Source organism: Sphaeramia orbicularis, chromosome 16 (assembly GCF_902148855.1).
Source record: "Sphaeramia orbicularis chromosome 16, fSphaOr1.1, whole genome shotgun sequence".
Classification (NCBI taxonomy): Eukaryota; Metazoa; Chordata; class Actinopteri; order Kurtiformes; family Apogonidae; genus Sphaeramia; species Sphaeramia orbicularis.
In genome coordinates this window covers 36016508-36043051 of record NC_043972.1, presented here as the reverse complement: position 1 = coordinate 36043051, position 26544 = coordinate 36016508, and the positions used below count along the sequence as shown (strand labels likewise).

The 26544-nt window shown below is 38.9% G+C and overlaps 3 protein-coding genes across 5 annotated transcripts; 1 reads left to right on the top strand and 2 right to left on the bottom strand.

The window, feature by feature from the left end:
- Nucleotides 1-6668: 6668 nt before the first annotated feature.
- rad54b (RAD54 homolog B) lies at nucleotides 6669-20581 on the bottom strand. The gene is given in 17 exon segments (XM_030157027.1): nucleotides 6669-7195; nucleotides 7276-7473; nucleotides 7820-7886; nucleotides 8040-8301; nucleotides 8775-8938; nucleotides 9087-9377; nucleotides 9472-9611; nucleotides 10095-10215; nucleotides 10331-10417; nucleotides 10665-10890; nucleotides 11014-11176; nucleotides 11870-11968; nucleotides 11971-12168; nucleotides 13594-13803; nucleotides 18804-18999; nucleotides 19096-19274; nucleotides 20453-20581. Coding segments are annotated over 16 exon segments (2790 nt in total). The 5' UTR covers nucleotides 19243-19274; nucleotides 20453-20581; the 3' UTR covers nucleotides 6669-6974.
- On the bottom strand, nucleotides 13976-17422 carry LOC115434897 (fibrinogen silencer-binding protein). Its single transcript, XM_030157030.1, has 2 exons — nucleotides 16171-17422; nucleotides 13976-15492 (listed from the first exon to the last, which is right to left on the bottom strand). Exons 1-2 carry the CDS (start codon nucleotides 16575-16577, stop codon nucleotides 14937-14939), a joined length of 963 nt encoding a protein of 320 aa, XP_030012890.1. The 5' UTR covers nucleotides 16578-17422; the 3' UTR covers nucleotides 13976-14936.
- A 993-nt stretch (nucleotides 20582-21574) lies between the features above and the next one.
- On the top strand, nucleotides 21575-26471 carry rnf41l (ring finger protein 41, like). 3 transcript variants are annotated; one of them, XR_003937608.1, is made up of 8 exons: nucleotides 21575-21697; nucleotides 21803-22027; nucleotides 22194-22400; nucleotides 23239-23378; nucleotides 24680-24842; nucleotides 24948-25068; nucleotides 25728-26211; nucleotides 26262-26471. XR_003937608.1 is itself a non-coding variant. In XM_030157028.1 (7 exons), the coding sequence occupies exons 3-7, from the start codon at nucleotides 22195-22197 to the stop codon at nucleotides 26124-26126; spliced, it is 1029 nt and encodes a 342-aa protein (XP_030012888.1). In that variant the 5' UTR covers nucleotides 21575-21697; nucleotides 21803-22027; nucleotide 22194; the 3' UTR covers nucleotides 26127-26471. The 3 variants fall into 3 exon arrangements, 2 of the variants coding, with proteins under 2 accessions (XP_030012888.1, XP_030012889.1); XM_030157028.1 differs by having other exon boundaries at nucleotides 25728-26471; XM_030157029.1 differs by having other exon boundaries at nucleotides 21803-22031; nucleotides 25728-26471.
- Nucleotides 26472-26544: the final 73 nt, after the last annotated feature.

The following is a 26544-nucleotide window of genomic DNA, read 5'->3' as shown; positions in this document are numbered from 1 at the left end:
AGCTTCAGTAGGATTATTTATCCCTACTAGAATAACTAATGATGAAGTTACAGAGCAAAGGAATTTCAACCCACGCTTATCACAGCCGGAAACACCTGTAACAACTGGAATGTCCTTCCCTAAAACCGAGATCCAACTTCCAAATGAATTTGTCTCTCCATCTATTCTTCCATGTTGTGTTCTGCATTTTGCATCTGGTATTTTCCTATATTTAATTCACTAATCATGTAGATGTTCATAAAAGCTACAAGCAAATTTAAAGGTTATTATGTCAGAACTGAAAACACTCAAATTTAGCAAAATATATCATTAATTGAGCATAAAAACAACCGTCTAAAGGTCATTTGTCAAACTACATGGGTTTTACTGGTGAATCAATGTTGCACGTTTCCATGTTCACTATGGAGCCTCTGAACATCCAAATAGGTCATACGCTGCTGAAAAGCAGAGAAAGTGCATTTTACCTGAATTATTTATATGTATTAATAGGATTAGTGGTTCAGAAGTGTTAGATCAGTGGATGCTCTTGGTTGCAGTCAGCTGTCTAGGTCTTTGAGGGTTAATGTGACCTATGCTCTGTCCTCCATGACAAGCAAAATGTTCTCAAATCTCAAAATTGCACATCTTAAATTGTACAATTCAGTCTTGCTCTCCACTGTATTGTTTAGTCAGTGCATCATATACTGTGAATTCCTGAAATATTCTGTGAAACAGAACCTTAATTAAATTAAATGCATTTACATTAACTAACCTTGTCTTAAAAGAGGTGCTTAGATGTCACCAACCTTAAAGGTATCAATAATGAAGAGACTTTTTTTCATTAAAGTTTGAGGTGTAATGTAAAATTAAATATGATAGTTGTGTGTTGTTACATCAACATGCACACCACTCAAAATTTCATATATAAAAACTTAATTTTTGATAATAATTTCAATTCAAGTGAAATATTAATTCAAACGCCTGAGTAAATCAAACAACTTTGTCCAAATTTCTTACACAACAGCAGAGAAGACTGCAAAAACAATGTGAGTTGTTAACCTGAAATTTCTTTGTCTTGTTCAGAAACTAGGAAACTGTTTTTCTACTTCAATATTAGCTTTGAATGCAACAGAAGGTGGTAAATTCAGGAAAATTTGAAGTTTATTCCTTCTACTGCTGCCTGTCCAACCTGACAGTTGAGTGACAGTACAACATGTGGCATTAAAAAAGGAAACGATCAGTAGTTTACAAGCTTTTTCAGCTTGAAATCAAAATTTCATATGAATTTCACATGTCGAGGACCCACATTTCATAAAACACATCATGAGATGCCATGATGTCAATATTGGCACTTTTATCCCTCTTTGATAACCAAACATTGCTGAATTACATGTTGTCATTGTTTTACATTTTCTTCTTACACCTTTTTTGTCTTATGTCTTTTTTTCATCCTTTTCATTCTATACCAACTTTTACATGGTTGTCTTTTAATATCCTTTAAACTCAGGCTTCTTAGATGACTTTACAACTTTTCTAAACTCTTCCAGAAAGTACTCTTGATCTATTTTAAGTATGAAAATTCACACATCACATATTACTGTTACTTAAATCTATTTTAATTGTTCTGAAACATTGGAGAAACATACATGTAGACAGGAAGGACGACAATATGCATTTTATAGATTCTTTAATAATCTGAATTTAATGTATAAAAACTCTTGCTAACGATAGCTCGCTTGACATACAGTTGTTAGCAAAATGAAGATGTGTATGAAACCATTCTTACTAGTGTTTTCTTCTTTCTGTTAAAGTATTTTTTTCAGCCCCAAGTGATACACAACCACCAGATAAAGTTATTATGAGTACATTTCCCTAACCGTCTTTTCGTGCTAACAACTATGTGCTAACCAAGCTAACATATGAAGATACCTTTGAGATTTTGATGATTGAATTAACACTGTATTGCAAGGATAACTCCTTTAGTCTTCAGTGTACTTCTTCCTGCTATTTCATAACAGTCAAAAACATTTCCTGATTTTTTTACTTTGTAATATCAATCTGATAACATGAAAAAGTTACACGGCCAGTGTAACGCCAACATGCACGCCTAACTTTGCCAAAAGTAGAAGAGTAATATGGGGGTTGGTGTTGGTGTCTCTCGTTGGTGTTTAGCAAATACTTCAGGACCCAATAAAAACAGCTCTGTGACTCATTTTCACTCCCAAACCTATGTTTAGGAAAAGCAAGATTATTCCAAGCCCTCCTTGCTCCTTGACACACACCTGCTAAAAATCACATTTCAGAAGGTCAAATTTTGCCAACTACAGGGTGGGGAAGCAAAATTTACAATGAACATTTAGTTGTTTTTTCTCAGCAGGCACTACATCAATTGTTTTGAAACCAAACATATATTGATGTCATAATCATACCTAACACTATTATCCATACCTTTTCAGAAACTTTTGCCCATATGAGTAATCAGGAAAGCAAACGTCAAAGAGTGTGTGATTTGCTGAATGCACTCGTCACACCAAAGGAGATTTCAAAAATAGTTGGAGTGTCCATAAAGACTGTTTATAATGGAAAGAAGAGAATGACTATGAGCAAAACTATTACGAGAAAGTCTGGAAGATACTATTAAAGAAGAATGGGAGAAGTTGTCACCCGAATATTTTAGGAACACTTGCGCAAGTTTCAGGAAGCGTGTGAAGGCAGTTATTAAGAAAGAAGGAGGACACATAGAATAAAAACATTTTCTATTATGTACATTTTCTTGTGGCAAATAAATTCTCATGACTTTCAATAAACTAATTGGTCATACACTGTCTTTCAATCCCTGCCGCAAAATATTGTAAATTTTGCTTCCCCACCCTGTATGTTCATTAACTTAACAAGTTAACATGAATTAGAATTCAACAGGTTGATAGTTTAGAGCTGTGTTGCATTTATTTTGTCTAGGGGCATTTCCAAGGCTTACACTAATTTATTACATCTATAAACTATAACTGAGGTGTACTTGAAATAATAAAGCATTGTTAGATGTAGTGAGAGCTGTAAAGATACAAGGTGTGGTTCAAAGCTGATAACCCCAAAGGAATCAAACACACCCTGGCAGATTTATTAGCTGGGTGAAGGCAATGATATTTAGCATGTCTTCACAGTATCATGCATTATCATAACACGATTTGCATCTTGGGAGTTGCACTGCAAATGGAGAGAGAAGAGGCTTTGTGTTTAAGCCTGAGATAACAGTCAGAAACACCAGCACATTGTGAAAATGAAAACCACCAGTTGGTATTTTTATGAATGACCTAACAATGCACGCTCATGTCCACAGAGACCTTGCATCACATAACATACTGTCTCTGCTTGTAAACATCAGATTTCCATTTGCTAAAGGACTTTGTGTGTGTGGGAAAGAGAGTCGGAGAGCAAGGAAAGTTATTACAGTAATTGTGGGATTATGCTGCTTTTTCAGCTGTTGTTTTTCAGGACTTCTGTACTGGGTTGTGGCTTCATCTGCGGGCCTGCTGCTGTGTATTACAGCTCTGATCTGCCTGACAGATGATTGGGCAAACATTAAATCCGTGTTAAGTGCTGGAGCGGAACCAGGGTCAGGAGGAGGGGACAGAGCGGTGCGAGGCCGATGACTATAGATGGTAGCTGAGTGTAAAGTGACCTCTTTTCAGGATCTTTCATACACCAAATGTGCCTGATCTCGAAAGGTCAGACAGAAAAACAAGGAGTTCCAAGCACCTTCAGACAGCTCAGAGGGTTTATGGTACAACAGTCACACTAAACTCCCAAAGGCTGGTAGACACAACAGCTCAATCCGATAACACACCAGCGCTGAATGATCCATATCCCCAAATGTGTTCCAGTTCGACACCACAAGTCCAGGGCAGTCAGGGAATTTAATCAATGCATCAAATTGTACTGGAAGTCCTGCTATAATGGACATTTAAAATACAACATTCATGACATTATGTTAAAAGAATGAAGTTGGTCTATGGTGTAAATACCTAATATATTTAAAATTGCTCACTTGTTCTATCAAAAATGAGGTTGAGGTAAATTTGAGAAGCATGAAGTCTTATCATGACTGTGCTTCAGTACTGACCTTGGGACAGACTTCTTTCATTTCTTTTGACACTGATGTAGGGCAAGGAAATAGTCACACAACCAACATTTGTTGTATATTCTAGCATCACAAAAGCAAAAGACATCACTAGAAAAAAGTCAAAGTTGGTTCTGGTATCTATTCATACAAATAATCACCACCAACATGCAACATGCAAAAATTGCTGATCTTGCCGTTTTAGTTGGAATACATTTGTGTTGTGGTATGAATACAATGTTGACATTCCTCCCACTTGGGCCAAACATGACGTTCTACAACAAAATGTTAAAAAAAAAAAAAAAAAAAAAAAAGCCAATGCGAAACCTCTTTCATCTGACATCTTCCAACTTGATCATGTACAGCACAGAAACAACAGGCCGACTACATCTACTGTCATCTGATTTTCTCTAAAACCACGTGCAGTTGAAGCATCAATGATCCCAGGACTGATAATGAATGAAACGTGAGGATTGCGACCTCAGTGAGGGTTAATACCGGAGGCTTTTCTATCCAGTCTACATTCAGATCTTCCACAGAGGTCCTGGGATCACAGGGAATAAACATCCAATCTGTGATTCAGTCTCTCCGTCAAAGCAACTGTATCCCTTTCTCTCCTTGCAGCACTGGAAAGTCATTCATTCAATCTCCAATATATGCCAGGTCTTTGAGCTTTCAGACTGGAAAGCAAAGCTTATAAAAGGGATTGGCAGTGCATCCAGCAGCAGCGAGTAAGAGCCTTAAAACGACAGACAGATAAATTCCACCTCATGCACCAGCCGCACATGGCCTCTGAGACTGTAAGAGGAGTGATTTGGATCAATATCCTGTTCGGAACAGTGACACTTGTCTATTGGACACGTGTCCGATACAGTATCAAAGTGTTCCGACATAAAATGTGACCTCTCTTAAACAACAAACTGAATATTACATTGCTGAAATCCTGTCAGAGCTGTAGATGGAGTAAGTTGCTTGGTGACAGTTGCTATGCCACCACTGGTTTCGGGCTGAGGCTAGAAGGACCTCTTTTCTTGTCTACATTCATGGACTTAAGATTTAGGCCTTTATTACCACTTTCAATCACATATAAACAGCCCAGAAAACAGGCCAAATTGCACATAGAAAACTTCCGAATATGTATACACCAGTCACACATATACAGGATGTACAGTCTATATGAGGCTGAAGCCTAGCAGTAACAGTTTCAATTCACACCATGATCTGAAAAACAGCAGGTGTCTTCACAATTATCATGCTGCCTTCAACACAACACATACAGCAACAGGCCAAAGAGAAGGAAGTGTCAAATATGCAAACAGAAAGCTTAATATCCTAGAGACCCACTTATTATACAACAAAGTTGTCTAACGGTCATGCAATGTGGTGATTATTAAATAAATAATAATTGCCCTGTTTATGTAAAAGGCTGTATTGTATTGTAATGGGGCTCAGTCAATCTGCCAGACCCAAATACAAACCAAGCAGACACACATAGATAACTACATAACTCCCACGCAGCAGCTTTGGGTTGAAGAGCATGAACAGACCAGTATTGTCGAAAAATAACAGACTGCACAGACCAGAGTGTGGACCATGAAGTGTACAACACAAACTGTGACACAACATTTAGGCTAAAATGACATGACCTTGTTTGCAGGAAAAAAATAAATAAAAAAAGTAATCTGTCATTCTTCTATCAGGATGGAATACAGAGTATGGAGGCTATTGCAAACTAGATTCTTTTCAATGAATGGCTATGTACACTGTATGCTGGATTCTTTCCATGCCACCCAGACTGTCACTGAAATATGTCTCTGAACAACATAAATCCTCTAATTCTCACAGTGAATATTACTGTAGATGGAAACAGAGGTAACTCTCAGCTCTCTTATCTATACATTGTTGTTGTAAAACATACCAAACACTTTCCATCTGTCAAATGCATCTAATGTTCCATTTTCTCAGACGAGTTCATTTAATAATAGAGGTCCAATTTTCAATTTCTTCTCTCCCTTTCTCCCCAAGAATGTTAATTTAACTAGTTAAAAGACTTGGAATTACATATATCACTGAAAAACCCAGAATCTATGGATATCCAAATAGAGCTGCAGAGAATAGTTGAATGATTGATCAGCCCATTAGAAAACAATGAATCTGACGTTGTATAATCACTGAATTATTTGTCATTTTTCAGTTCATTCTAATAAAGAAGCTGCAAATAACAATATTAGTAAAAGTTAAACACTAAAATCACAGATTTCTCTGAATTTGGACATTTTTATAAACATCTGAATTTAGATACACAAGTCAACAAAATATATAATATAGGCTTATTCTTTTTTTAGATATTTCACTGCACTTTACATATTATAGCTTATGGCTTTAGTAATAGTTGTGAAGTCAATAAATCACACCTGTAGTTATGGTATAAAAGTTAAAGTCAAGTTTGAGATGATCAAAGAAACTCCCTCCTTCAGCAGATTTATGCAAAACCAGTCTGTTGGTGTCAAACTCAAACAATGTTCTGTAGAGTGGAGGTGAAGTATTAAGTAAAGTTACAATACGCAAAAGACATAATTGAACAGAGACTTTAATAAAATATTACAACACATTTCTTTGAATAAATAAGACAAAATGGTCAAAAAGGGCCAGAAAATCATCTGTCATCTGTGAAACAGTGAGACCGTTGGCATTTTTTAAGCATGAGGCAGTTGTTGAATGTCAAGTCATATGTTGTAGCCAGGCTGCAGACAAAGGCCAGAGAGCCCAAAGACAAACAGTTAGAAGAGAGAAATATTTGTGTGTGAAGGTGCTATGGTTTTGGAGAGTCAACCCACTTACAGTTACATCTGAAGCAATCAGTCTACTGTGTTTTTGTTTACTCTTTAGTGTGAGAGATGGTGGTCTGGAAGGCAAAGGTGATGTGGTTTCGTGCATGGTCGAGATAGGGGTCCGAAAAAGTGTGTGCGTCACCAGAGAAATGTCTCCACTGCATCAGTTCGGACATGCTCAGATGCTTCTGTGTTGCCCCCATGTGGTCACCTCGGCGGCCGAGCTGGCAGACTCTCTTAGAGACCTGCTCTTCCTCTTCTACAATGACTGCAAATGTAGTCAGATGTGAGCATATGCACCATTAATGAGTCTCCATATTGATGGGAGTGTGTGCGGCAGGTGCTTACCTGAGGAGGACCCATCCATACTGCAGCTACAGCTCAGCAGGTCATGAGTCAGACAGGGTGTGTCCATCAGGCTGAAGAGATCTCGTAGTTCACTGATGGAGAAGCTGGTGTGCTCCGCCCCTTTGCCCAGGTCGAAAACTGTCCCAGAAAGCCCCTGTTTGGACACCTGTCTTTGAAATATACGTTCTTCAATGGTGCCTAGGAAGGAAACACATGAACGAAAAATTAGACCAAACCAGGGCGTCAGAGAAATAGAAAACATATACATTAAACTTAATGCCCACCAAAAGGATAACAATATCTATGGCAGGTATGGATAACAAATAAAAGCACCCAGGACGATTCAGTGAATAAATTACACAGAAGAAAATATTTTACAAATATGTAGAAAATGTCAAAAGTCATATTTCATACTGACAGAATTTTTTTTTAATCTTTTCACCTTTTGTGATGTGACTTTGAGACAGAAACACATAAAATAATGAATCACTGATTCATTATGTGTCGAGTATTCTGACACTTTGTGTGTATTTGTGTATCTTACCTGCGGTCAGGAGCCTGTAGGTGTGTACAGTTTTCTTCTGTCCATCTCTCCAAACTCGAGCCATGGCCTAGAAACGGCAGAGATGGCATGTGGTGTAAGTACAAAACACAAATATGTACATAGCACCATCTGGTGGTTAGGTATATGCAAAACATAGATGAGTCCAAAAATAAATGTTCCAGACTTTGGACTTTTTAGGTGCGTCTGTTACTCATGTTACCTGAATGTCATTGGCAGGGTTCCAGTCAATGTCGTACAGAACCAGGTGGGAGGCACCGACCAGATTAAGCCCCACCCCACCTGCTTTGGAGCTCAGCAGAAACAGGAAGTTCTGAGAGTATGGGCTGTTAAAACCGTCCACCAGCCGCTGTCTCTGGCTGGTAGGGGTTTGTCCGTCAAGTCGACAGAAGTTATAACCCATATGCACAAAGAGGTCCTGGAGCATGTCGAGTGTTTGGGTGTAGTTGGACACAATGACAACCCTGTAAGGAACACAGGCACTGTCATATGTTCAAAAATAGAGTAAGGCTCTGAAGTGAACAAAATGTCAGTTCATATCCAGATAGCAAAACATAAATAAAGGGTAATAAATAAATAAAGTAAATAAATAAAGTAGTGCAATAAAGTTTATTATTATTATTGCATAAGTGTTTAAAGAGTTTATTTATGTTTAAGTCTACAGGAGCACACAGGCAGCCACATAATTTGCAAAGTGCAATTTTCTGGAGGTCCAGATATGAGCTGTTTTTTTTTTTGTTTTTTTTTTACTTTGAGCACGTCAAAGACAATCATGATTTGTGGCACAATGAAATCAAATGGTCGATATGAAATGGTGGATGTTTTTCTATTTTGCTAATGATATTCATATCCTGTCATGTTACACAGTTCTAATTCAAACATTACATTTAGGTGAAAGGTAACTGACTCACATCCTTTATATGATTCACTAGCTCACCTGTCTGAAGGGCTGAGACGTCTGATAGCAGTCAGCAGGTCCGACAGAACGAGTAATTTTCCAGAATCAGAGGTGCTTAATCCACCTGAAGAATAGGATTCTGGAAATAGTTCAACCAGGCCCTCGTATAATGAGGTCTCTATTGACCCACAGTCTGTTTTTTGCTGAAAACAGAACAAAAAAAGGACTGGGATTCAGCCAAATCTCCAAACATTAAACTTTGACCACACAATTAACTGCCAAGAGCAACAACCATTACAGCACATTACACCCCCCCCAACAGACTCATAAGGCAAAGCAAAGCAGTGTCACCTTGACCGTGGAGTGGAGCAGACCCGGGTGGTTACAGAGCTTTTTCAGGGCTGTAATGCAGGCCAGGTGTGTTTGAGTTTGCATGGAGGCCTGAAGGCATGCTCTGAACACTCTGTGGCAAAGAAGATGTCTGTAGAGTTCCAGCTGCAGAGAGGACGGTTCACAGAACAAAGTCCAGTCAAGACGAGGAGGCAGGTAGCAATTGATGATCTCCTGTGTGCGCCTCAGGATGAACATGCCCGTCAGACGAGAGAGCTCAGCTGCTCGCTCCTCTCCTAGAAGTCTCTCCTCCTTTTGGCAGAGACAGATATGACATTAAGTATTTAAGCTGTGATGGTATATAGGAAGTGGAAGGGAAAAAGATCAATGTAAGAGGGAGCATCACCTCTGTGCAGGAGGGCTGTCTGGAGCGAAGGATAGGCTCTTCATATACTTTCTTATAAGAGGTCGATGACCCAAGAATCCCTGGATTTACAAACTCGATGATTGCGTAAAACTCCTGAAGGTCATTTTGTACCGGTGTGCCTTTAAAACACAGACAACCTTAGTAAAAATGATGCCTACCTCCTCAAGGTCTTGCTGGCAGCATGTTAAAAGACCATTATAAAAGACTGGCTTAAGAGAGAATGTCCACCGATGACTGTCTTTAACCAATATTGTAAAACACCTCCATTTACTAGAACAGATGACCTACAACTGCAGAAAGAATTGGGGGAAGAACGTTGGGAAAAATGGCACGTTTACATAACCTGTGAGACAAATTGGGAAACCATGAAGTGTAAAAATTGTGTTGTTTGTCCAAACAATGTGATCTTCGTAACCCTTTGACCTCACGACCTGTTTGTTCTGTTTTTTGTTTTGTATCTGTTAAAAAAAACTTTCAGAAATAAAGAGTTTTTAATAAAAAACAAACAGGCAACTGATTATTAGAAAAAATTATGACAATGTCGCTTTTAGTGTATGAAATAAGATCCCACCTATTTTACCTTGTCTTGCACATGTTCGTACCTGTTAGTATCACCCTGCGATTACAGCTGAGGCTGCTCAGGGCTGATGATGTTTTGATGCTGCTGTTCTTTAATCTGTGACCCTCGTCACAAATTATAATACCAAACTCCACTTTCTGTACCTGAAAATTTTAAAAGACACTTAAAAAACAACTCTGCAATCACAAATGTACCTGTTAACAGTTGTAATGGGCCAAGTGTGCAGCAAGATGAAAGTGAAAAAAAAAAAAAAAGTACCTGCTCAAGGCAGCGCAGCAGCATTTCATAGCTGATAACCAGAACGCTGTGCAGAGGAGATGCCATAAAATGCTCAATCCGGTGGTCCTGTACACAGATCATCAAAATATATACCAGATTAATGCAAAAAGTGAATGTGATGCTTCAAGAGCATATTTGTTTTCAAGATTTGCTTTTAATTATCAAAGAGTTGCAATAACATAGTCTTATTAAAACTAAATTCAAAAGGCGTGTAGTGTCAAAATCCTAAAAAGCAGCTCAGTTCATTATAACAGATTTACTCTCAAACTGCTAATCTACTAAAACTTTCTTCAGAATCCATTTTGTTCCTCACCTGATCCACAGTGAAAACACTAATCCTCTCACGGCCGAGCCACTTGTTAAACTCTGCTCCCCAGTTATGCACCAGACTGCCAGGAGTAACCACCAGGACCCGCTTCGCCACTGCTCTTCCGCCATACGGCCCCTGTTTCAGTAACGTCCAGGACAGAGCCACACTCTGAAGTGTCTTCCCCAGACCCATCTCATCAGCCAGTATCGCCCCGCAGCGTCCAGCAGCTCTGACATGCCAAATCCACAGAGATTAGATATTAGGATGACTGACATTTACTGTCTTCTAGTAAATGCTTCTTATCTTAAGTTCACTGTTATTCAAAACTGCATTAAAAAGGACAGCTCCACACCTCATGCCCATGACACACTCATATAGGAACAGTATTCCGTCTCTCTGGTGGGGTCGCAGGTGAGCGGTCAGGTACGGATCAACCACGACATCGACCACAGGAAGCCCCAATGTGTTATTGGACCACTGGTGGTTTGGAGAGGGACGGGGCATCACCAATGCACCTGGAAATGATGAAAAGGGAGAATTTGAATGCACAAATATAAAGAAACCTCCTGTACATTAAATCAAAAAGAAGTTAAAAAAACAAAAAAAAACAAAAAACAAAAACTGATGCATAACTGATGTATCAGTGCATTTCAGTTTATTTGTAATTGTAAGTTTATTTGTAATTGGTTTATTTCAGAATCAGACTCTGCTTTAGTATTATTCAATCAATAGACAGCATGAAATATAGTTAAGTCTCAGTGTTTGCAACATGAAAATAAGATAAAATATATAAAAGCTAAATAGAAAAGAATAAAAACTACTCTGAAAAACTCAGGCTCAAAATGAGAGTTTTTGAGGATTAGACATCAGTAGAAATGTGAATGGATATTTATTGATACCAGTGTTATTACTCATTCTGCTTATTGGTCTGTTTATTTTTATTTGCTGAATACATTTCTGTTTAGCAAAAAAAAGGCCTTGCAGTGTCAATGCAACAATTTTTTATTTTTTTTTTAATATCTCTGAGTAGAAAAAGAGTTTCCCATTTTCAGATCATCCTAGATGTATTAATTTGACTATTTTCCCTATCAGAAAACATTTTGGCACCAATAAAAGAAATTGATAAACTCGGATAAGTGGAATTCTGATGGATGGGAAAATTTGGAACAGTCATCATCCAATGGGTGGTTTATTTTCAGTCTACATACCTGGAGCTAGAGGGTCATGGCGAGGTCTGCAGGTTTGTTCGTCCTCTGGTTTGGGACCCTGATGCTCTGCTCTGCCCAGCAGCGTCGGTGGCAGAAAGGTTTGGATGCCAAGCGACGAGCAGCAGGTGGAGCTGCTCTCATACTTTGCTCCTCTGTCTCTATCTGGACCTCTTGAAAACAACGTCCCCGAGCAAAATCCTCAGCAGAGATGATGCCCATCACCTCCACCTCCTTCCCTCCGATCATCAGAGTCTGTCCCTCAGACAACGATGCCAGCTCTGACACTTTATAACCACTGCCTTAAAGGTAAACACACAAAACGGATCATGTCAAACAGAGGAAATTGAACAATGACTTGGAAGAGAATTAAAAAATATTAAATAAAAAAGTCATACATGTAAAAGTATGAAACAGCATAAAAAAGTAAATTGAATCATTAGATTAGCTTAAATCATACACCAGAGAATCTTAGAATAAAAATATTGATCGTATTACAACCTAAATGCAGAACAATGACAACTTCAAACACATATTTTTAAAAAGCACACCGAAGGTCATGAAAAAAATAGATAAAACAGTAAAACTGGAAAAAAAAAATGACAGAACAATCGTTATTTTATTTTTCGTTTGTTTTTCATGACCTTGTCATTCTGTTTGTCTTTAATAACTTCATGTCATTGTTTTCTGTCTTTTTTTTTAATTTAGTGCTTTAAAAAAAATACAGATACAGAATCACAAACAACTGCAATTTAAAGGTTGAGATTTAACAGAATTTAGGGCGAAATGGAACAAAAATAGGACCACTGGTCCTGTAATCCAATGGCATATTTAAAGACATTAACGGACATTTGTTTGACCTTTAAAGGTCAAAGGTCATGGCACCAAATGATAGCCCATATGTGACTTCCTATCTATTGCCAATAGTAATTATATCAGTATCTTCAACTGTTTTCAAGTTACAGCACTTTGAAATTTGTCCCATTATAAACCAGTGGGGATTTAGGACTCTTCGGGCCATTGGACTATAAAACTATAAATACAACCTTTGTTGTATGATGATATTTTGCAAAGTTTTTTAAGTTTTTGATGCAAAGTAAGTTTGTTACACTAAACAAATCAATTTCTAAATGACTAATAACAAATGCTTTTTCCTTGATGAACAAGCCAAGAGACTGAAATTGAAATCACAATATTGCTCACAATATGACTTTTTACCAAATCATCCAGTCCTAAACTGTAATGAACTAAAAATAATCTGCTTTTCAGACTACCTTTATATAGGGAATGTTGTGAACTTAAAGCACTATAAAACATAGCTGCATGTATTTCATCCAAACTCTACTGCTGCCTAAGGTGACAGTTTGATGAATTTCAGTATTTCTTTGGCTGAAATTATACTGTTTAATTACATAGTTTGTTGCATTTAACCAAAGAAACAAGCAAACCTTTGTCAAAAAATGATAAAATACTAGGTGTTTCTAAATTTTTGACAGGCACTGTATGCTAAATATGCCAGTAGGATTAGGGATAAAGCCAATCTTAAGCAACAACTTAGCATTATCTGAAACACTTGTGGAGTTCATGAAGGGTTATAACACCTGAGCATGTCTTTACCATAGACAACAGGAGTTTATATTTCAATGTATTGTAAAGGATTTGTTGAAAAGTGGAATTCAGTCACTCTAAAAATAATAATAAAGCCTAGATGTGTGTCTCCGTCTTACCCTTTCCAATATCTTTGCCCTCCATATCTTTCAGGGTAGCTGTGCGTCCTCGTGTTACCAGGACGGCGTCCCCCTCCCAGAGCTTGTGTTTCTTCTTGCTGGCTTTACACCACATCACACTGAAATAACGCACACCATCCTGACTGCACCTGGACTCCAAGCCCGGTGCTCCTGAACCTGCAGATGGTGTCTGGGGGGAACTTATCATTCCTGAAACACAAGAGGCCGACACTATGAAAAACCAATACCCACCAGCAGAGGCCACTGTTGCACCAAGTGTGCAAAGCATCTTTCCCTCACACTGACGTGATAAGATAGAGCCTGTGGTTCTCCGCATAACAGTGAACACAATAATGACATGAAATACAAACACAAAAAGATCTTGCAAAATGTTTACCTTTTTTCTTTTAATAGAAACAAGTGAATGCATGAACAGATCACAGAACAAACTGACAACATTCATTTACCAAACATTACAGCACAAATATTACATACATTACATTAAGTAAAAACAGCTTCACAGAAACAGAGCCCACATCTCCCTTCTTTCAGTTACTTAAGTGGCAATCAATTAAGCCTTGCGAGTCATTGTCACCTCTTATCAGCCACACAGTAAACATCATTAGCATGACATGGTTAAGGCGTTCAACAGTTTAATTGGTGCTCCAGACCAAGGTATCTTATACTGAATTAGTCTTTTTCATTTCTTCCATACAGGACTTTGAAAAACAGTCTGAATCTGGTTCAAGTGCAACAAAGAAATAACTAGGTTTTCTCACATCTGATTTCTACACTACTTGTCAAAGCACTTAACAGTTGAAAAAGGTGACGTAGACTGAAACACTGAATTGATGGCTGCTACCGTTAGTTTTCACATGGATATGATCATAAACGCTACACGACATTCCTGCAGATACACAGTGGTTGAAGATTTAGGCAGGAAAAGCACCAGAATGGTACAAGTCATTTAATACTGCAAATATTCCCTTCCAATACCTGCACTTTCACATCTATTTGACATATTTTGGCATGCCACTATGCATGTCAGCTCTTAAATATTATGCTGCCTCAGCTGTCAATAAGTGCAAGAGTATTGTCAACACAGACGAACATTAGCACAGACTACAGACTGATGGCAACAGAAAAAAATCATCTGAAAGATTAACAGCCTATTAGTGTCTGTATGAGGCACTACAGTAGGTTTCAAAAAAGAAACTTCAGTTTTGACACAGCTCTTATACATTAAAACTGATTAATCCCACTTCTTCCTCTGCTTAATATCCAGACTTAAAACTCTTTAGAGCCTCTCCCTTTCTAGTGCTTCTAACAGGTAAAAATGCATGTTATAGAGGAATTGGCATTCCATGTCTCAGTCTGGCAGCCTTTAGTTTCTCCACTTTGATCTTGGCTCTTATAAGTTCCTCCTCTAGTTCCTGTTTTCGTTTCAGCCCCTCCCTCTTCTCCTCCAGGTATAATGCAACCTTCCGGTGGTTGGCCAGTACCATGTCGTGCTCTTCTTTGGCCAAATGTAGGGGTCGAAACCTGTCTGGCTCATGGTGAGGGTAGATGTCGTTGGGATAGAGGTCGTGGCGTAAAGGCAGCGGAGAGGCAGAGAGGGGGATGTTAACAGAAGAAGGCGTAGGAGAAAGGGATCCTTCATAATCGTGGATGCTGCCCAAGTCCTGCTCCCCCTCCTGTTCCTGGCCTCCCTCCAGCACCGGCCCTGTGTGTGTGGAAAGGATGGGAAGATCTGGCGGTGGTTTAACATCCACTTCAGGGTCCAGCTGGACCACGTCATGGGGGACACTCGGGACAGCTGCTGAGTACTCCTGGAGTCCAGCCAGAGAAGAGCTGCTGCCAGGGTGTTCGATGGGAGAGCTGTGTTTGTTGTATATTAATCTACGGATGGAATGGAGAATGAAAATAAGTAATTACATAGTTTAACAGAGCATTTATTGAGTATCTGCATCTTCATTTTGTGAGGTGTATAGGGACTACTGATGGTGATGATGCATGCAACATACAAGTGTTTTGTAAATCAGTTAACTGACAGAAAAAAAAAAAACATTTAAAAAAAATCAAATGTTTAATAGACACAAATGCATATTTGAGACTTTACTTTCACAACATTTAACATCAAATCAAGATTTGTGGAAGTATTTGAGATGTGGTTCTTAAACAATTCCAAACATGCTTAGGGTTCAAAGTCAGGTTTTTCTGTATGTTGTAATGTTTTCATTTTGAATGTCTCCAGTTACACCTACCACTGGTGCTTAATTTCAACTAACAATGTACAGTGACAGCCTTGCAAAACCTATTAAGTTTAGAAAATCTCAATATTAACATTAATTGTGGTCTTGCTCCATCCTTTCGAGCATGGTGAGTGTGCATAATTTGATGTGATGGGAGCCCCTCCCTTCCATCATCCACCGGTTGAATCAGTATCATGATCACTTACTGTTGTTGAGCTAAATCTACATGACTGTGCTCAGTTAAGTCTGCCATGGTGTTTGTGTTAAGCTTTCAGATGTGTGGTGAAGTGTCAGTCAGTGCTTGTATCTGTGCGTCACACTGTACCTGCGCAGTGCCTGGTCCTTCTCATGGATGGGCACATGGTGAAACAGGTGAGGGATCATCTCCATGATTCTCCTGGTTGGCTCAGAGATGCTTGCTCTGTACTCTGGTTGGGCGTGTCTCCTCTGCATCACTTCCTGTTTAGCTGACTCCTTCAGCCTCTTGTAGAGGGTCCTGAGGCCCTGAGCTGTGCGGTGGGGTCTGTCCCCTCCGAGGGCGTTGTACTGTTCCGCCACAGTGTCCCAGCACTTGTTCTTGTCCACAATGACTGCATGCTTGTTGGTATGCTCCTCCAGGATGCGGATGTGAGGACGGACCAGCTTCAACAGGTCCAGCTTCTCAGACAGGGTGAAGTTTGAGGAGCGAGCTTTACCCATCATCGTGGTTATAAACACAGAGCTGGACGCCATCTTATTGCATAGCGGGCTCGCACAGACCAAGTCAGGCCTAGAACTGTCACCCCTCAGTAACCACACTCGACACTGTGGCTCTTTCCTTCTCCCACCTGTGTTTTTGTCCCTGCTGCTGGTTTCTCTTGGTCCACGCTGATAAGGCTAACACTGGTCTAACTCCCATACATTGCTCATGTTTCTTCTCTCCTTCTTCCCTAAATCAAACATAAGCTATGTCTAATTGCATGGATTCATACACTACTCCTTGGTTGCCTCTCAGCTACGTTTCACAACAAAGACAGGCTGTGCTGCACACAATAAGAATCAGGCTTAACTAGGCCAGCCTCGTTTAGGCCCCCGCCTACCGCGGAGGGCTTTGGATGAATTCCTCCCAGCTTAGGCTGACGTAGCTAAGCCGCTTAAGCCCAGCCCGACCTACTTACAGCTCGGTCTCTCTAAACCCCAAACCAAGCACAGCACAGAGCACAGCACAACCCCTCTGCCTCCACATTATGACACAAGGGCGTCTGCAGTGTCTGAGCAGATGAGGGAAACAGTCTAACAAACAGTGCATCACAGGTTATCTGGGGTCAGAGGTCTGTTTTGCAAAAGTGAGCGGCGCTTTGAAATAGCGCTGGCTTAACTAACTGGGTGGAGGAGGGGTTTAAGAGCGCGCTGCGCATGCCCGTAAAGCGGAGCTCTCATGCCGACAATAACTAAAACACACTAAACCTCAACTGTGCAGCACGCAGAGTGGACCACAAGGTGACACACGTGTTCGTGGCGCGGATGGGAACTGTCCCGAGCCAAACACGGTGTCAGGGTGGAAAAAGAAGAGGCACTAGTTGCTCTTGCAGGAGGGAGCGGTGGTTCACTGATCCAGAGCACAGTCCTAATCTGCCCGGCGCTGCCGCTGCACTACCGCCAATTTGCATAATGCTGGACCTGCTGCCATTCAGCCTCAGTCCGTCCGGTCTAACATCCACGTCCAGCCCGTCTCTGGGTTTGTGTTATTATTAGCCACAGGCGCGAGACACACTCACTGACAGACAGACTGCGAAATAAGACAGAGCTGTCGCTTTGCTCGACTCTTGTCGGCGTCACTCGGATATTTATGTAAAACAGCAACAAACGAATAATCTGAGGAAACAGTCTAATGCATGTACCTGGGCGCAGTTATAATGCAGTATCTGCGTGCTGTTCTGCAGGTGCTTTGCGTTTCTATGCCGTGAAAACTCCAACATCATCTGTTTGGATGGTGTAGGAAACATTTAATAGTCATAATTTTTTTGCGTAAGTGTAAAAACCGTATAAAATTATGAACCATGACTTCCCCGTTCTCGTCCTCTATGCATGCACATGATGTACAGTGATCACTGATCACACGCCATTTATGAGTTTTATTCTGGTTTAGCTCTCAAAATCCTGCATTATTTTTCTATAACTTAAATGGTTTTATACTATTTTGACAGATTTGTACAGTTTAAGCTTGTGAACATGTAACCTGCTAGTGATTATATGTTAAATTTATCATGTTCAACTGAGCCTACTCGGTTTGAATACTTTAACTTTATTTTACATAATTAAAATTTATTTCTTTTAATGGCCTTAACTCAGCTAATTCCTTTAACAGTTTTACATATTACATATATACTATTTCATACACAAATGTATTTTTATTTACTTTTTTACTGGTCTTTTATCTTTATTTGTCTTTAAGTGTTTATATTTATTTCATGTCTTACCCTTTTATAAGGATTTTTGTTCTCCATTGACTTCAATGGTTCATTGCTGGCTTTGTTTTTCCTGAAATTTGTGCTTAACACTTTGTGCTGGAAATGTGTTAACACAAAAAGGATCCCATCACAATGAAAAAGAAAGAACACCCAATGTATATATGGAAATTAATGCAATCAGATGCCACTATTGTGACTGCACAGAAAAGGAAGGGTTTTTTTACTCAGATTAATGCAACATTTAAGACAGTTTTCTGTATTGCAATATCATAATATATTGAAATTTAACCCCAACATCATATATATATTATATAACCAGATTTTCACAATACACAATAAGTCTTTCTGTTTGTACATGTTTGAAGTAAAATATCAACCAAAGAGGAAAATGACAGCTAATACGCAAAACAGGTTCAGGATGATTCGGTAAATACACTTTCATCTGAGAGTGGACTTTCCATTTAATTTTTTTTTTTTTTTTAACCTCATAGCATGTTTAGTGCCTTACCTGCTGGTATGTTGTCTTCTGCATGATCTTTGGCAGCATTATCAGGATATTCTGTCTCAGCCTCATTTTCTTTAGTTTCAGTTGCACTAAGGACACGAGCTAGGGCCTTGGACACGGCTGGAGCAGCCTGTACAGCTTTAGTCTGGCCATCAGGCCTTCTTGTACTTGATGGTGGAACAGCTAGGCTTCTCTGGACCTACAGGACAAAGTTTAAAGGACAATTTAAAAACTAAACAAGTTAGACAAAAAAACACCCTAAATTCTAGAGGATATAGGGGAAAAAATTGTGTACCTTCTCAAGCGCATTGCCTAAACTGAGTTTAGGAGCAAGAGGTTTTGATTCAGCCACCACATTTGAGTTAGATGTTCCAGGAGGTATAAACCGTGGCTTTTTGATTGCATTACCAAAGAGCTGGCTGGGAGCTGCTGAGCGCCGCATTCTTTCCCCAGATGAGCACAATTAATTATCTCCTAAAGGCAAACAGCATGAGATATAAACACAGTAGTTTATTCAGTCTGTTTTATGTAATACATTGTCATAGACTGTGCACATAGTGTTTAATAGTCAAAGAAGAAAAGATGTATTGACAGTTAGCCACTAGCTAATTTCCAAATATGAAATACAAATACAGTACATATTCATTCAAGTTACAAGGTACAACTTAGATGTAATGATCAAACACACAGACGTACCATAAAACATATGTACTGTATATACAAACAATCCACCCCACAGACACAATGCACAAGCTGAATCATTAAGGAAATAAGATTAAGGCAACACAGACATTTTTAAAAATCTGTTTTTATGTGTGATTACACTGGTGTCTCAAAATCTAATTCAGCATCATGCCAGACAAATGAATCTGCGCAAGTTTTTTTTTTTTTTTTTTAAAGTGGTTGTGATTTAGAGCTTTATTTCTCACACTGACCATATCTACAGCTCAAATGTTCTGTGGGGACTCCTGAAAAAGTCCACCACCTTGATAATTTGCAATGGTTAATTAAAACTGCCTACAGACATGATTTTAGTTTTTTTTAATGCATTTGTCATTTCAAATATTATCACTCTCTATTATAGTTTGATCTGTCTCATTATCGTCAACTATAAACATTCTGACTGACACTAAGACTGAACAAACTGTCCGTTAAAGTTTGATGGGTTAGAAAGCCTTATATACAGTCTATGTCCAAAACTAAAACTCTATTTGTGCTCTACTATCTGACACAAAGACGCCAAACCTTATTACACATGCTCATGCAAAGTAATAAACATTACAACCTTTTTTAAATGATGGACTAAAAGAAGATGTCATTAGGACAAAAAAATATCCAGCATTTCATTAAACAACATTTTATAACCCACACAAATCCTCTCATTTTCAATATCATCATTTTATTCTGTCAACAATCCAATGATTAGAGAATTTCAATCCTGTTAAACACTGTAGGGACGGTCTTTGACTTATAAAAAAAAAAAAAAAAAAAAACGTTAGATGTTAATGTTTAACTTTCGGACATATCTACACAGGCAGGTTAGCAAACAAGCTACCTTGCTAGCAATAAGCATTTGCTAACACATCTGACACGGTCTAAAATCGGCCTGTAAAGATATGACTTGATAACGTGCAACTTCGAAACATACATACCGGGACCGTTACACGTTTGATGATTAGATATTGTCTCGAACATGTTGCAGAAGATCACATTTGTCTCCGTTTTTCGGTCTCTTAACTATTGAATCTTCGGCGTTTCTCCCGCTGAACGAGTTGAAGACCCTGATTGGTCGTAACACAAAAGTAGGCGTGGTCTATATTAGAAGGGGGCATTTGTTTTATATACCTGGTATTGCCGTCACGGCATTCATATGACATTATTATGTCTAAGTCTTCTGATACAGCTCCATCGATGAGAAAATCGATCTGACCCTGTACTTCCTGACAAGTGAATGGATTCGGGTCTTTGATAATATCAGCGTGGTACTGAAAATGGAGAAATTAACAGTTTGTTTGGACATTCAAATCATTTTTTTTGCGTTGGTGTTGTAAATGAATCACATTTAATTCCTTCCTTGATATTTTATGCATACTGTATACTGCATATTGTTAATATATTTTAGGCAACTACTGTAGTTAGCATTACACTAGTTTATAATATAATAATATAAGGTATTTGTTTTTGTATATTTGGTGCATATGATGAACAAAGAAAACAATAATGAAGTACAAATAATAGGAAAAGTAGCTACAATAAATCTAAATAAGAAAACAAGTATCATAAATGAAGAATAAACTAAAATACAGGAAAGAATTACCAATATAGATAGGATATAGAATTTATTACATTATGGTGGATTTACAGTTTTTGCTAGATTGTGCAAATATATGCATCTGAATAAATGTACTGCATGAAAGTTACAATGTTTTAACTGTATTAACTGAATTTAAGAAAAAAAAAATTAATGCTATCCTCAGTATTAATGCTATTGTGTTGTCATATATTTGTTATGGAATATTTATGATCTCTAATTCAGTTCTGTGTCTGACACTACATAAATATAGAACTGCCAAAGCATTACAGGAAAACTGTTATTAATAATACTCCACCCTTCCCTGAATAGTGAATATAATAGAAGTGTACAAAAGCACTGGGATGAGTCCAGAGGTTTGAGTTACTCTTTGATTTTTGTGGTTTGAGAGAATGTGTCTGATGTTGTGCAGTCTGTAATCCAATCAGAGAGGGAGAGAGTATAATCCATGTTAATCCCACACCCAGAGAGAGAGGGAGAGAAAGAGAAACTGGGAATCGGTCGGGTCATCAGAAGAGAGAAAGAGCTGAAGGACAGTAAACAGTAATCTCTGAGGGCTACAGCACAACACAACACAACCTTACTGGTAAGACTGTAAGCTAAACACATTAAAGCTAAATTTGCCTGAATTCGACCTTGAGTGTCACTGTTTCCTGTAATTCTGTCTGTCTGATCTGATGTCGTCTGACAGCTGCCTACCTGTGTCCTGAACCCTGGTTGTCAGGGATATCTCCATGGAGATGCACTCCCACAGGTAGGGGAGGGCTTTCAGGGAGAGACCCTCACCTTGATGGAGCCACAGTGGAACAGAGAAACTAAAGAGCACAGCAGGCAGATAAGGAGGAGGACCACCTGTAGAAGAACGAGTGGAGTTAAATCAGCAGAAGAAGGACGTTGGATGAATCTTAAGAGTTAGGCAGGTGTAGCCTTTTATTTATTTATTTTATTTTATCTATTTTACATCTGACATTAAGATATAGCGAAAAAAAAAAAAAAAAAAAAAAAAAAAAACTTGTCCTGGAAAGCTTTGGAAATGTTCTTTCACCATCTTTTGTCATTTTTCTGTATTTGGCTGGTTACAGGATGGGTTTTGATCTGGAGAGGTTTGTGGGCTATGTGAATGAGGGCCTCCTGTGCTGTGTGTGTCGAGACGTGTTGGAGCGCCCCCTCCAGGCTCCTTGTGAACATGCCTACTGCAGCGCCTGCATCAGCAGCTGGCTGCTCCATCACCACTCCTGTCCCGAGGACAGACAGCCACTGGACGTAGGCAGCCTCAAACCGCTCTACAGGTCTGTCTCCATCTGTGGCTCTGTTTCTTTATCTGAGATAAGCTTTACACTTTAATGCTCTTTATTTCTGTTATGCACCTTCATCTCTTTATCCAAGTGGTGGTTAAGATATTCAAATCATTCATGTGAATAAAATCACACTCACTAGCTCTACTTAGAAAAAAGTATGTAAATGGTCCTTGTCAGCGTCTTAGATCTGTGTATTTGATTTATGTTGTTACTGCATGTGGAAATTTCCTGCTATAGATGTTTAAGGTGGACTTAACTGGTATGCAGTTTAATCTGCAGTGATGCATAGTATTCTGTAAGATCATCACGTTTGTAGTCTTCTGTCTGGGGAGAACCATCTAGCTCTAAACCACTCTACCTTTCATGAGCTCAGAAAACTGCCCTGTTTTCAATTTTGTGACACTGCATTTTCCTGCTGATCTAAGAGTTTATTTAGCTCAAGGAGGACAACTTTTTCCACACGGGAAGGAACAGTTCATCCTTCTGTTTATTACAAAATCAAAACCACAACATTTAAAGATATGTAGTTTTCATTGGACAGGCAGAGAGTGAACAAAGAAAATCTGAAAAGTAACTTAAGCTTTTGCATTAATGTAATGGTGTAAAGAGTCAAATAATGTCCTCTAACATATAATGGAGTAGAAATGAGAGAGTCAAATAATGTCCTCTAACATATAGTGGAGTAGAATTGAAAGAGTAAAATAATGTCCTCTAACATATAGTGGAGTAGAATAAAGATGTGAAGAAGTGTCTAAAATGTGACTCAAGTACAGTATTTGAGTTAAAGTCTTTGTTACACTTGTGTCAGTCCTGCTGCTTTTGATGACAGGTACATGCGTAACGACCTGAACCGTCTGCAGATCCGCTGTGTGAATGCAGGTCAGGGGTGTGAAGTGGTCTGCTCCTTGGAAAACCTGCACACACATGAGGATGAGTGTGAGTTTGCCTTCATCTCCTGCTCTAATACAGGTATGATCGCTCAGTTAATGCTTGACTTTACATGCTGGTTAATGTATCTTTTGTTAATAATAATATCATTAAATGGTTATTCACGTGGATGTGTTGGATACAAAGGTAATGTGACACCTCTGTATGTGTGTGAGCAGCAGGTGGCTGTTTGTTGCCATGGCTACACCACAAACTAGTCTACCTATGGGACTTGGTCAGGAGCATTTAGCATAACTGAAAGCTCCCACAGACACTCATACTGAATGCATACACGGTTCAACTTTCCATCATTCTTTAATGAGCTTTGTTAAAGTGTGTCTGTGTGTGTATATGCAGAAGTGCTCTTGTGCTCATGATGTGACCTGTCATTGGCAGGTGGAGAGTACATATGTTACTACTGTGGTAGGTACAGTACTGTGTGTATGTGCATGGAGTGTTGCTCTTTGTAGTGGTAAATCCAACATAATAGTTTGTTCGGATATCTATGGACTGTTAGAAGTGTGTTTCAAAGGTCAAAGAGGATGCACAATGCTGAAAACAGTTAGTTGTAATTGCACTCACCTTTTGTCCTTGACTTTTGATTATTTATTCTTTTAGGAAACATACATTAGAGGGACATTTATAAGTACAGAATCAGAATCATTTATTTGCTTGAAGTGACTTTTTCCCTTGTAAGATAACCTGAAACTTTCTTTCTAATGAGGTGTGGTCTTCACTGAAATGGAAAGTGATTGGCTGTTTGGGGTGTGATCATATCCACAAAAAATAAATAAATAAAACAAAATGGTGATTGAATCAGTCACAACAATCTTTCATGAGTTATAACCACTGACCTCTGCACTGAAAGCCCAAACAATGAAACTATGACAATGTGCAATAATATTTATTCTTTTACTTTTAACTTATTATAGATATGCAGCTTTTTTAGAGAACTATGACTCTTTAAAAAAAAAAAAAAATGCAATTTTGGACCAACTCTTAAAATACATTTTCTTTTGTGTGTTATATGTTATGTATATTGTTCTAAGAGAATTATAATGGAGGTGCACCCAAATTTCATTGTGTGGAAATACAATGACAATAAAGTATCTTCTTATCTCATCCTGAATAAGTTAAGACCTTGCACTTGGTGATTTTAATTTAGTCCAGTTTTAATTTGTAACAAATCATGTATGCAAATAACCTGCCTAACCTAAGATGTTTTAAAACACTGCTCTGTTCTGCTGTTCTGTTCTTCTATTCTACAAGTACAACAGAAACTTGGTGTCAACTTGGGTCACTTTGTGTGAGGTCTGTGCATCACTGAACCTCTGTCCTCTCAGGTTGTCCCGTGCAGGTGGAGAGGCGGGGCTTGGAGGCTCACCTGTCAGAGTGTAACTTCCGCAGCAGAGAATGTCCAAACGGTTGCGGCCACACTCTTCTGTCTATGGACCAATCACAGCATAATTGTGTAGCAGAGCTGCGCACTGAGGTTGAGCTGCTCAGGTGTGTAAATGTGTTAGTGGTAAAAATACCTGACTCTCTCATTCTCTCTAATGCTGAACATGGATCTGCTTTGAATCCATTTTTCTTTTCTCATGGGTATTCTAGGGCAGAGATGTTATGCAAAGTGGAGGAGGTAAGACGAGAGATGGAGTCTCGTTTGGACTCCCAGAGGAGACACATGGTGCAGAAAGAGTCCCAGCTGAAGAACGAGGTGGAGGAGCTCAAGGTGAGACATGTGTCAGTGCCTCCCATACATGGACTTTCTCAGATTTTGATGATGTATGGAAAGGATCTTTACTCACGGAGCTGCATGAAACATGAGGTACTGGTGTGACGGTGTTTCCCACTCGATTAATTTGAATATTTTCTGGCCTCACAACTGGATTTTATTAAGATTCCCCATTTAATGATTGATGCATCTCAGTATATATATCACTCTATCTTAATGTACTGTAGCTATGTATAATTGTGTTAATTGTTTATTTGCAGTTAATACAATCAGTCAGTTGACTTGAATTCTGTTTTACAAAAAAAGGGCTTTTAGAATCAGACTACAACAGTCTATAATTAATGTTACAACTTTTAAGTACATAAAACAAAATATAAATCCTAAACAAAATAAAAGCAATATTCAATATACTTGTAATCCTAAAAGCATGACAAGTAGAGGTGTGCAAATTCACTAACCTCACTATTTGATTCCATTCTGACGTGTGCATCATGATGAATCCTGCAGTCAAGAAATGTCTGATATTGAAAAAATATGCACATTTCAATAAGACTTGCAGTTTTTGATGTTGACATGTGATGTTTAAATCACTAAAATATTGTCAATAACCCTGAATAAACTGTTGTGGTCATGTAATGTGCATCCTTTTCCCTCAGGGCCAGTTGTCCCGTGTGATGTGTGACATGCGTGCCCTGTTGGGAGCAGAGCGTCTGAGGAGACAGGAGCTGGCAGAGGCAGAATTAGAGAAAAGAGAACTGCTGGAGCTCCTCAGAGACCTGCCCACCAGGAGTCACCCACCTACGGAACCAACAGCCAGAGACGAGCATCAGGGAACCCAGCAGAACCCCGGTCAGCTGCACAAGGAGCTGACAAGACACCAGCAGAGGGAGGCGTCTTTACACGGCTCCAGTCTGTCACTACATTCAGCTCCGGCCGTTAATGCTTCAGGGCCGCCTCCGTCGCCCCAAGTGGGCGAGAGGGCACGCAAGGGTGGCACCCGGAGTCTGACTCTAGACTGCATCAAGAGGAAGAGCCGGGAGGTTACCGTTATCTGAAAACACTGGACCAGCAGGGGATTAACCAAACCAGAATGGATCTTTATTTTTTTAATATTTGTCTAAATCTCTCTCATGATTTTCAAACCACCCCAGAGTGTGCACAAAAAGACTAGAAATAATAAAACTGGAAGTTAGAGTCGATCAAATTGTTGTCAGGTTTTAGTCGCTGCGAAATGAACATCTTTTCTTGTGATTGTAAAATAATACAGAACATTGAATCATTTTTTTGTAGCTCAGATCTTGTGTAATATTTTCAGATTATTTACTGTTGGATTATGTATTTATCATCATGACTTTAACTCCATTTCCCCTTGTTGTCTTGTTAGTGAAAACCACACTCGAAAATATTAGTTTCCTGCAAAAATTTGTTTGTCAATATTTGTTTTTTTAAGTCTAAGGTTATTTAGTGCTCAAA

Excerpts from the sequence above, each read along its gene's own strand:
- LOC115434897 (XM_030157030.1), bottom strand. The coding sequence starts at position 16,577 with ATGGCGTCCAGCTCTGTGTTTATAACCACGATGATGGGTAAAGCTCGC. Across the intron at positions 15,493-16,170 it reads AAGGACCAGGCACTGCGCAG|ATTAATATACAACAAACACA; the intron begins GTACAGTGTGAC and ends TTCCATCCGTAG.
- rnf41l (XM_030157028.1), top strand. The coding sequence starts at position 22,195 with ATGGGTTTTGATCTGGAGAGGTTTGTGGGCTATGTGAATGAGGGCCTC. Across the intron at positions 22,401-23,238 it reads AGCCTCAAACCGCTCTACAG|GTACATGCGTAACGACCTGA; the intron begins GTCTGTCTCCAT and ends TTTTGATGACAG. Across the intron at positions 24,843-24,947 it reads ACTGAGGTTGAGCTGCTCAG|GGCAGAGATGTTATGCAAAG; the intron begins GTGTGTAAATGT and ends TGGGTATTCTAG.